At 37.7% G+C, this 10,825-nt stretch overlaps 1 protein-coding gene across 1 annotated transcript; it reads right to left on the bottom strand.

Annotated features, from left to right (window-relative positions):
* Positions 1-5,919: 5,919 nt before the first annotated feature.
* LOC145042651 (4-coumarate--CoA ligase 2-like) lies at positions 5,920-9,182 on the bottom strand. The gene is made up of 5 exons (XM_078991110.1): positions 8,136-9,182; positions 7,286-7,484; positions 6,985-7,198; positions 6,268-6,370; positions 5,920-6,163 (listed from the first exon to the last, which is right to left on the bottom strand). The coding sequence occupies exons 1-5, from the start codon at positions 9,120-9,122 to the stop codon at positions 6,044-6,046; spliced, it is 1,623 nt and encodes a 540-aa protein (XP_078847236.1). The 5' UTR covers positions 9,123-9,182; the 3' UTR covers positions 5,920-6,043.
* Between the last annotated feature and the right edge of the window lie 1,643 nt (positions 9,183-10,825).

The raw sequence follows: 10,825 nt of genomic DNA, 5'->3' as shown, positions 1-10,825 counted from the left end.
GCTGAAGAACTTCATTGGTGATCTTGGAGATGTACCTACCATAAAGGAGCCCATGGAGATTTTCTGTGATAATGAAGGAGCGGTTGCCTTGACCAAGGAACTGAGAGATCATGGTAGATCACGACATATCGACAGAAAATATCACTTTATTAGATATCGTGTAGAAGAAGGACAACTCGTAGTGAAGAGGATATCATCAGAAGATAACCCAGCAAATCCGCTTACGAAGGGACTGAGTAGGGCTAAGCACTTGCAGCATGCTAGGAGTATTGGGCTGAAGGATGATATTAGCATATATTAGATAGTATTGGAAACGTGTAATAGATAAATGTAATTAACATTTGATGATTAAATAAAGGATTTTTATTTATAAGTAATGTTACTGTCTTATGTTAATTGTTTAACTATTGTTTCACTTTGCATGTTTTGACTTCCAGAATAATTGAGTTTATTAAGAATAATCGAATTATTCAAATTGTCCACAATCGTTCTTATGTCGGAAGTAGATATGAATGAAGATTGTCATGAATAGGTGTGTAGATTGTCTAAATGGTATTAGACATAGCAAAAGATTGCTGCAACGTTCATGAGTGCTTATGAACTAGTTTTGAGCATTGGAACAAACCCGCGCTTGCTGGAATCACCTTATGGAATGTGATAGAAAAGGGTGATCGCAAGACAATAATATCATATAGTCTTAAAACCTAGATATATGGTTTGTTATTTGTTAATTGATTGTACATTGATAATGCGAAAACGCATTGGTAACTCGATGTTATAAAACGCATTGTTGTGTATAGTTGATTAATGAATAAGTAAATGCATATAAGTCGAAGTTTATCTGTAACTTTTATCCTAAGAAGGAAAAAGTGATATCTCGGCCGCTCGATGATTTGATTTGACTTATGTGCCGGGCCCGGTCAGAACTGAATTGATGTGTTCGATTAAGTTCTATGTCAAATAAATCGGAGATCGAGAAACCAAACGCTAGACCAATTATTCCATAGAATTGTCAGCATGATATCTAACAGAGGACTGTACGATCCCTTATCTAAAGGACAAGATTGATTAGATCAGAGTTTGACAACGTCTTTGAGAGCTACGATTGCAAATCGGATTGTACTTGTACATATAGTTACTAGACTTATCCAAGTGGGAAACTGTTGGAATAGTGTCTAAGGCTGCAACTATATTAGACAAGTATTTGACCCGATTGTGCATGGTCCTTTTGGGTTGCCTTCACCATAGCAACTTGATAGGATGATTTATTATGAGAGAATAGATATTATTAATATATTATGAGAATAATATAAGGAATAATAATATTGTTATTTGATTAATATAAGTCATAGATTAATTAGTATTAATTTGGTGACTTAAATAGATTAATTAAATAAGAGGGTATAAACTGTCAATTGTTTGATAGTTACACTTTGGGCTATGAATCCTTATGGGATAGGGTTTGGACGATTTCTAGGGCTAGGATAAGCCTCAAATCGTCCAAAGGATATCTAAGGAAAGGATTAGGATTGCTTAGAGTCTAAGTTATCCAATTAGGGTTTAAGGGTGAAACCCTAGGAGCCTTACAAGTATAAATAGACCCCTTGGGATAGGGAAATCGGCACCTCTTCTACAGCAAGGAATCCCTGGCCGATTTCCTCCTCTCTCCTCTCTCTCAAATCATTATCTTTGCTAGTTGGTGTTTGTAAGCCATTAGAGGAGTGACAATTGTGACTCTAAAGCTCCAAGAACAAGAAGATCAAACAAGTGTTTCAAGGTAAGCTTCTAACTCTGGTTTTGTATTGTTCTTATACCTAATTAGCCATTAAAAGTCTTGGATTCAATGCATGTTTAATTAGAGAAACCTAGATCCAAGCATTAGGGTTTGTATGTGCACATAGGAATGTTTATATGACCAAAACCCATCAGATTGGCCGTAGAGAAACTTCGAGGAAGAAGTTTAGTTTAAGTGGGGGAGTGTTGTAACACCCCAAAATCAGGAAGTACAAGAAAGGAAAGAAAACCCTAAGTCAAAGGGTCAACTTGTCGAGTCTAGGGAGGAACTCGACGAGTCCGAGCGGGATCCGGATCGAGGAGTAAGTGACCGACTCGGCAAGTCGGAGAATGGATTCGGCGAGTCTGGTTTGAATGAGAAAAACCCTAATCCGGGGGTTTGCACCCCATTTAAGGAACATTACACCCTTTCCCCAGCCTCTTTACTCCTATTTGAGATCCAGAAGCCCTAGAATCGTGAGTGAGAGCCATTGGAAGCAATTTGGGGCATTGTTAAGTGTTTTGTGAAGAAATCTTAAAGGTCAAGAAGCTTGGACCAAGGAGGTTCGTGGAGATTCGGATTCCTTTTCAGTAGGAGGACGTTTTGGAGGTAATGAATCGTTATCCTTGGCTTTCTCCTTTCTAGATCCATCTTTCATGGAGTTTTAGGGTTTCTTTGAGAGTATGTGATGAGAAATTGGTGCACAAGTTTGATCTGGAGTTGAAACTCCAGATCTGAGATCTATTTGGACCAAAGATGCAGAAAGCCATGTTAGTTGCTATGCAAAAGCCATCACCCATGAGTTAAGCTCCTTTCTAGCTTGGTTTTTGGCATTAGGTGACAAGAAGCATGTAAAGGTAACAACTTTGTGTTGCTAATGGACTATAGAAACCCAGATCTTTGGTTTGGAGCAAAGGAGTAGCTATGTAACTCGAGATTATGGGGAAGCACGTATGGACTCGGCGAGTCTGGGAGATGACTCGGTGAGTCGGGCTAGATATCAGTCTTAGAGTCGCGTAGGAACTCGGCGAGTTGGATGAAGTTAGGCAGAAACTTGATGAGTTGGAAGAACAACTCGACGAGTCTGTTGAAGATTGCCTTGGAATCGACGAGTCTGTTCTTGGACTCGGCGAGTCAAGTCGCGAAACCCCAAACCCTTCGAGTTAAGACTCGGATCAGTGAGTTGAGTGGGGACCCAGTGAGTGGACAGGTCAGGACTCGGAAATCAGTAGACACGGCGAGTCATGGTCTGACTCGGCGAGTCGAGTCGCGAATGAAAGGGATTTCAGAGCTTATGAACTCGGCGAGTCAGTAGGCTGACTCGGTGAGTAGGGTCAACCTGGAAGGTTGACTGTGACCAGGACTTTGACTTTGACTAGAGTTGACTTAGTTGACTTTTGAAGGGCTGTCAGACTAAGTGATATATTGTTATTGGTAGCCCGGAGAGCTAGAGGAGCAGCGCCTCAGAGGGTTGTTGGTTAGCAGCCAGAGGGTTATCAACATAGCTCAGCAGTTTAGGTGAGTTTCCTTCTAGTAGGAACGGGTCTAAGGCCACAATGCCGGCTCGTTTAGCTAGCAGTAGTTTCCGGACTTCGGTCTGATGCAGTAGTTAGTATATTTGATGCCTTCGTGGCTCAGACACGCTTTATGTGTTATGTGTTCCGAGCTACGGCCCGATACAAAATGCAGTATATGTGTGTTCATGCTAGTTGATATGTTTATGTTATGCTTTATTTAGTCAGTTTCCGGACTTCAGTCCGATGCAAGGCCCCAGTTAGTCCGGACTTCGGTCCGATGCAGGAGACAAGGTCCCAGTCAGCTTCCGGACTTCGGTCCGATGCAGGGGGCAAGGCCCCAGATAGTCCGGACTTGGGTCCGATGCAAGGGATAAGGTCCCAGTCAGTTTCCGAACTTTGGTCCGATGCAGGGGCAAGGACCCAGTTAGTCCAGACCTCGGTCCAATGCAGTGGGTAGGGCCCAGTATGTGCTTTATATGTTATTGTATGATATGTGGTAGTTTGGGGGAGCTCACTAAGCTTCGTGCTTACGGTTTTCAGTTTTGGTTTCAGATACTCAATTTTCAAAAAAGGAGCTTGGAGAGGTTGTAGTGCACACACCATAGTCAGTTAGCCTGGGAATGTTTTACTCTGATAATGAGATTATGTTTTGAATTAATACTCGAAAATTATGTTATGACTTATGATACGGTTTTATAAATATGGTTTTAGTAATGTTTTAAAAGAAATTTTTAATCGTGATTTTTGGGTCGTTACAATTCTGAGGCGATTTTCAGAAGTTTTCAAGTGAAGAACGCAGATCTAAAGGAGACAATTCAATTCCAATTCATAGTTTAGTAAGATTTACCGTTTAGATTCTATTTCCACTATTTGTAATTCGTATTTAGCCATGTCAGGCTAAAAACTCAGATTTCAGTTTCGCAAGACGTAACCTTTTTGTATGATTAATCATTAGGCACTATGTTTGACTATGATTACTGTTTAGTTTGATCAATTTTGTGTTAAATTGAGTGTTTTATTTTGATTTCAATTTCTATTGACCACTTAAATTGTTTGTGAATCCTTCTAGTCATCTAATTGTTTAGATTCGTAATTGTCTAGATTAATTAGTAAAAGGTGACATATATTAGATTAATTTTGCATTTAAGGTTAACTCTAATATGAAATGATCAAACAAGTTTTAACGCCTCCGACCTTATGAGAGGTATTGAACTTTACTGGGAATTACACTGTGTCTAATGCAACTTTTCTTTATTAGTCAAGAGTTTGTTTGGTTAATTTAGTAAAAAGTTAGATTTAATTCAAAGAACTTATTTTGATTAAACGATTTTGTAATAGAGGTCATTAGAGCTTGTTAATGAACTTTAGTACCAGTTTAAACAAGTGCATAGTCAAATACTATGTTGAATGTTAATTACACCATTAGGGGAGTCACCGCGAAACTGAAGTTGCTTTCTCTTAATTGAATTTTCATCACTTTAAATTTAGTCATTTTCTTGTCATTTTCAATTTCTATTAGTTTACTTTTCATAAATAAACCCCCCTTTTTATGTTTATTGCATTCATCAAGAATTAGTTCATACCTTACGCAAAGAGGTGTAAAAGTTAGGACGTATCCCTGAGGATCCGACTCTGCTTACCTGTACTACCAGTTAGTGCAATAAAGTAGTTTATTTTATATTTTTATTTTTAAATCATGTACGACAGTGGTCTTAACAACCAGCCAGGGGCTCTGCCGCTTGGACCCCATTAGGGGCGCTACCCTAGACCACGCCAAAGGGGCAACGCCCCTTTGGAAACCCCGAACCCGGGGGCGCTGCCCTCGGAAAACCGGCTTCTAATTTGATCTTATACATACGTGCACTTCGCACATACCAAAACATATATTATAGTACAAATTACGAAACCTCTTAGCTCACATGTAAGTTTCAATTACACAAAGTATCTCAATGACACTATAATCACCAACACTTACTCGTTTGGTATTGCGAGCTAACATTCTGACAAGGGCGTTAGCTAAGATAGAGTTCGTTGAAATGTGCAAGCTGCTAGGAGTTGAAGATCTTTCAATTTCCATTTGAAATTAGGGGGGTGATTATTAGCTAATTTCCGGTAATACCCTTCTATACACGATGAGGTGTAGGAAGGACATTCCTTGAGCAACAAGAAGTCTCAAGTCATTTATGGACTCAAGCAAATCTAGCTAGCTTTGGGAACAAGCAAGTCTCTTTATATTGCAAATAGACAATAGAAACATGTAGGTTGCAATGATCAGAGAGAGCATTCGAGAGGAGAGATTGTAAATAGTTTTGAGTTATTTTCTTATTTACAATAAGAACTTTATACCTTTCAATTATGTGTTCTTATTTTTCTGCATATCAATAGCCTTTCAAACATGGCATATACTAGATGTCGATGTAATTATAAACACTAAGTGATTATCCCAACTGGTGTTGCTTGTACTCTCCGTGAAACACTAAGCAAGCTCAAGTTTCTTCCCAACAAAAACGTAAAAAGTTATTTCGTCATGATCATTCATTATCTTCTGGAGCACCAGAGAACAAAAAAAAATAATAATAACCCAAGCTCGAAACAGAACATTGATGTTTTCATCAAGTGAAAAAAGACTTCTCAATAAATCATAACTTTATTAAAAACAATATTTTAAAATAAAAATGGTTTAATATACAGACAACAAAACACAATCCTTAACAAATTTCATCCATTAAGTTATTAATGTATCTAATAACATTTAATTTGGAACACCAGCAGCAAGCATTGCTCTCAAGTCTTTCCGAAGAATTTTCCCTGATGGAGATTTAGGAATCGCATCGATAAAAAACACACGGTTTATTCTTTTATAGAATACTACCTGTAAATTATATATATAAAAAAAAACACTACCATTAATAAATATACCTTTCAAGTAAATACATATAGTTTTATGGATGATTATATAAAAAGATAATTAATTACCTGTTTGTGTATAAATTTCTTAATATCGTCCTCTGTTATGCTCGAGTCCACAGATTTCACCACAAAAGCAACCGGAACCTCTCCTGCTGCTTCATCTTTCATTCTGAGATAAATGCATCACAAAATATTATGTAAAAATCAAATCTATGCTTTTTACAAAAAAAAAAAAAAAAAAACTAATTAAAATGAAACTAGCCAAATGGGCCTTTTTTTTTTGTATGATAAAACAAGTCAACGTATTTAGGAGTGAAAATGTTAATTTTCATGGTGGATGGGCACTCCTTGTCTAGTCAGAAAAGTTAGAGGGAGGTAAGTGCATATTTAGATATTTTATAATTATAAAATACTCCGTATAATTGTATTTAATGCTAGAGCCAACTATGAAGGACAACACATGTGCCAACCCGATTTCGGTGCCAGATCCAGTCATGCTATTCTCGTTATTTACATTTTTTACCCCTGAGGACAATTTAGGTATTTGCAGAGTTCGAAACTCACATTAATCATCTTTATGATTATTCCTTTATTATGTGTAACAAAAAGTACCTTGTACTTCACTAGCGGCCAAAATAGAAAAGGTAAATCACAATCTTGACATAGTACGAATATGAGACATCTTTTTATTAATTTTTATATCCTTACCACTTACGTGACTATTATTTTTGCTAACAATTAATTAATTACTTCAGTTGTTGTGATGAGAAAGTGCAAACTTACGGGACAACTGCAGCATCAGAAATATCGGGATGAGTAAGCAACAAGGCTTCCAGCTCAGCAGGTGCTACTTGAAATCCTTTGTATTTAATCAACTCCTTAAGCCGATCAACAATTGTAAGCTCATCATCATCATCAATGTACCCAATATCACCCGTATGTAACCAACCCTCTGAGTCTATTGTACTCTTAGTCGCCTCAGGGTCATTCAAATAACCTATACATAATTCAATCCACATTTAAGAAAAAAACATATTTGGTTGAATATATAAAATAAGGATTTGAAAAAAAGGTAGAATAATACCTTTCATGATTTGGTCACCACGAATACAAATCTCGCCCCGTTGGTTTTTGGGAAGGGAAGCACCGGTTTCGGGATCGATGATTTTCATCTCGGCATTACGGACTACGGTGCCACATGCACCGGACTTTATGTCGAACGGCTCTTTAGCGAAGGCTAAGCACATGGCTAACACTGGTCCTGCCTCTGTCATTCCGTAACCCTGTCGTTTATTCAGCTATCAGCTATCAGCTTCCGACGAATGTGGATTTTATTTGTTAATAAATATTTGGTAAGTGGTTGTAAGCTTTTAAAATATATGAAATTAGATCTACATCAAATATCATATAATATAAGTTAAAAAGCATAGATTTGATTTTGACAAAATAACTAGATACTATAATTATGTAGAATTTTAATTTAGGTATCTATAATTGATAATAATGATGTATTAATTTTACCAACCAATTATGTGGATGATGTAACAAATATTTATGGACTCGTGGTAACCCAAACTGTATAAAAATGAAGGAATGAATGGGTCTATTATGTTTATAAGGACCTAACAAATTAAATATTCTCGATTCAATGAGGGATGGATTCGGTTTCAATTTAATTCAGTGGGTCTAAAGGAAATTAAATATTTTTGGCTCTTCCCATTTAATATAAAACCATTAATCAAACAACATTTCCAGTCATTTATCTTACCTGTTTCGCAAAAGGACAATACTTGTTTGTTCAGTTGTGTTCATATAACGAGAAGTGTTGAAAATGATGTTAATTTTAGATAATCATAAGAAATACGTGTAGACAGATGCAGCAACTGTGTGTTTAAGTGTGTGAGAGAGAGAATGTTGCGGAAGGAACGCCATACCTGTCCAAGCTTCGCATTCGGGAACTTCATCCTAACAGTATCTTCAAGCTCTTTTCCCAACGGCGCAGCGCCGGACATCACCGTTCTTATCGATGACAAATCGTACTTATCCACCAATTCTTCGTTGTTCGCGATCGTCAAAACGATCGGCGGCACGAATGGTCCGATCGTCACTTTGTACTTCTCGATCAGTTGCAGAAACGGAACTATGTCGAATTTCTGCATGATAAGGATGGCTGCACCTGCGCGTAATCCACACAACAAGATCGAATTCAACGAGTAGATGTGGAACAACGGCAACACGCAAATCAACACATCCTCTTTGTGGATCCATAAATTAGGATTCTCTCCATCCACTTGTTGTGCGACGCTCGTCACAAGCCCCTTGTGAGTCAACATCACTCCTTTCGGTAGACCAGTGGTCCCGGAGGAGTACGGTAGCGCCACCACGTCGTCTGACGAGATCTCAACCACCGGCAATTTAGTCTCGTCGCCGGAAATCAGCTCCGAATAGTGTAGACATCCTTCCGGAGCCGAATCGATGCACACAATCTTAACTGAATTCTCCGATGCGAAGTCTCTGACCTTCGGTACGTGTGCGGATTGCGTGATGATGATCTTAGCGCTGGAGGCTTTTGCCTGCTTGGTGATCTCAGCAGCGGTGAAGAACGGGTTGGCCATGGTGGAGATGGCGCCTAGGTAAGATGCACCGAAGAAAGAGTAAACGAATTCAGCCGAGTTTGGAAGCAAGATCATGATTACGTCGCCCTTGTTGATGCCGTGTTGGTGAAGAGCAGAAGCAACTTTCCGTGACGTGAGCTCGACTTCGGCGTAGGTGTGGACTTCACCGGTGGCGCCATCAATGAGACAAGGGCGCTCACTGAAGTCTGAAATGTTTTCAAAACAATACGAGTGTAAAGGTAGATGTTTGGGTATGTAGATATCCGGGAGTTTTGATCGGAAAATTATCTCCTTCTCCGGCTCCATCGGAAAAATATTTCTAGAGAGAGAAATAGGCGTCTGGATTGGGAATTAAAAGGTTGCAAAAAGGCAAAATCCTTTATACGCCTGTGGTGGCCGGAGGGTAGTTTGGGGATTATGGGTTGGTTTGAAGGGTAATAATGGAAATTTGTTCAAGCGGTCCGAGGGCATAATGGGCAATTGGGCATTGGTGTGGTTGGTGAGGTTGGAGTCGATTTTTTGTTATACCACTTTTATGCTGACTTTGTAGCCACATGTCTTTGAATTAAAAAAAAAAATTATGAAAGAGATTATACTAAGTCGACAATAACGTGGAGTCATATGAAACGGAAAGTCATGTTTATGTTTGTTTATTAAGTTAAGATGGTTTCGGTATTGAGGGGTAGGTCAACTTTTGGGTGGTGATTCTTTAAAGTTTGATATCACAAAGTTAAGACGTCTTGTCTACCTACCACACTTACTCGCTGGAGGACATGTGGTCTATTGCCGTCGGCGACAATTCCGGTGAATCACCGATGAATTACTATTACAACGTGCATTTAAAAAGTATACACGTTTAAAATTAACTTTTAGACATCTAGCGATTCATTTAATTCTAAAAAATGCAATGCGTTTTTTTATTTAAAAAAAAAATCTTACAACTTTCCTAATGATTTTATAGTTGACGAGACTATAAAAATAATGTATATCTTGTTGTCATTTTTTGTGGTTTTATTCGATAAATTTCCAATTTCCAATCAACAATGGCAAATCTATAGGACATACACGAAATTTTGGATTTGTACATTAATTTTTTTTATTCTTTTATTCTCTTACACTTTTTTTTTTCCTTCAAATTCTATATTTCTTTTCATATTTAAAGTATTTTGAAAATAAAATGACACTCATCCCACCCCGCCATATTCTTTCTCTTTCAAACACATTAAAGAAATTATATTTGAATTCTCTTTCAAAAAAATTTCATATTGCGGTCCTAATTATATTCATATTCTCTTTCAAAAAAATTCTCATTCTGCGGTCCTAATTAGTATGCTCCAACGACATTGTTTCTTTGCTATGACGTCCAAAAACACCATTGAAGCCTCTGTTGTGGTTATCAAAACCCAAACCCTCGTCTACCTTCATCTTCTTTCTCCGATAAACCACAACATCGACAAGTAAGAAAAACTAGCATTCGACACCAATATCAACATCAACAAACCATTGATTCCACATTTTGTCTTGCAGTTTTTGGGTCTACAAGATGTTGACAATCTTACATCTTTTACTTCTAACGATTAACAATTGATATGAATCTTCTTTCATTTCTTTTATTTATGTTTCTTAGATCATTATGAATCTTTAATATGTTGAAGTCCACATTTGACTTTTCATGATAGAGTGATTATACATTATTTTGAAATTTTTCTAAGAATTATTTGTTTGTGACATAAAAAAATGGTAATTTAATTTGGGAATATCAATAATTTGATCAAAAAACAAAATGTATTCATATAATGTAACACTCGGTTTCAAGGTTGTCAGATTGTCAATTTGAGGATTTCAAGATTTTGGGGTTTAAGGGAAAAACCCGTAGTTACGATGTGAGTATAGAGGTATAGCGTTGCGAGCCACGTCACAAGTAGTGACATGACCATGGATGGGTCGCAACGTGAAGCCACAAAAAGTCCAATCCCTAATCTAGGGTCTTGATCCATATATAATGACAC

The sequence above is a fragment of the Lactuca saligna genome, chromosome 4, assembly GCF_052625555.1.
Source record: "Lactuca saligna cultivar CGN05327 chromosome 4, ASM5262555v1, whole genome shotgun sequence".
Taxonomy (NCBI): Eukaryota; Viridiplantae; Streptophyta; class Magnoliopsida; order Asterales; family Asteraceae; genus Lactuca; species Lactuca saligna.
This window is presented reverse-complemented; position numbering and strand designations above follow the sequence as displayed.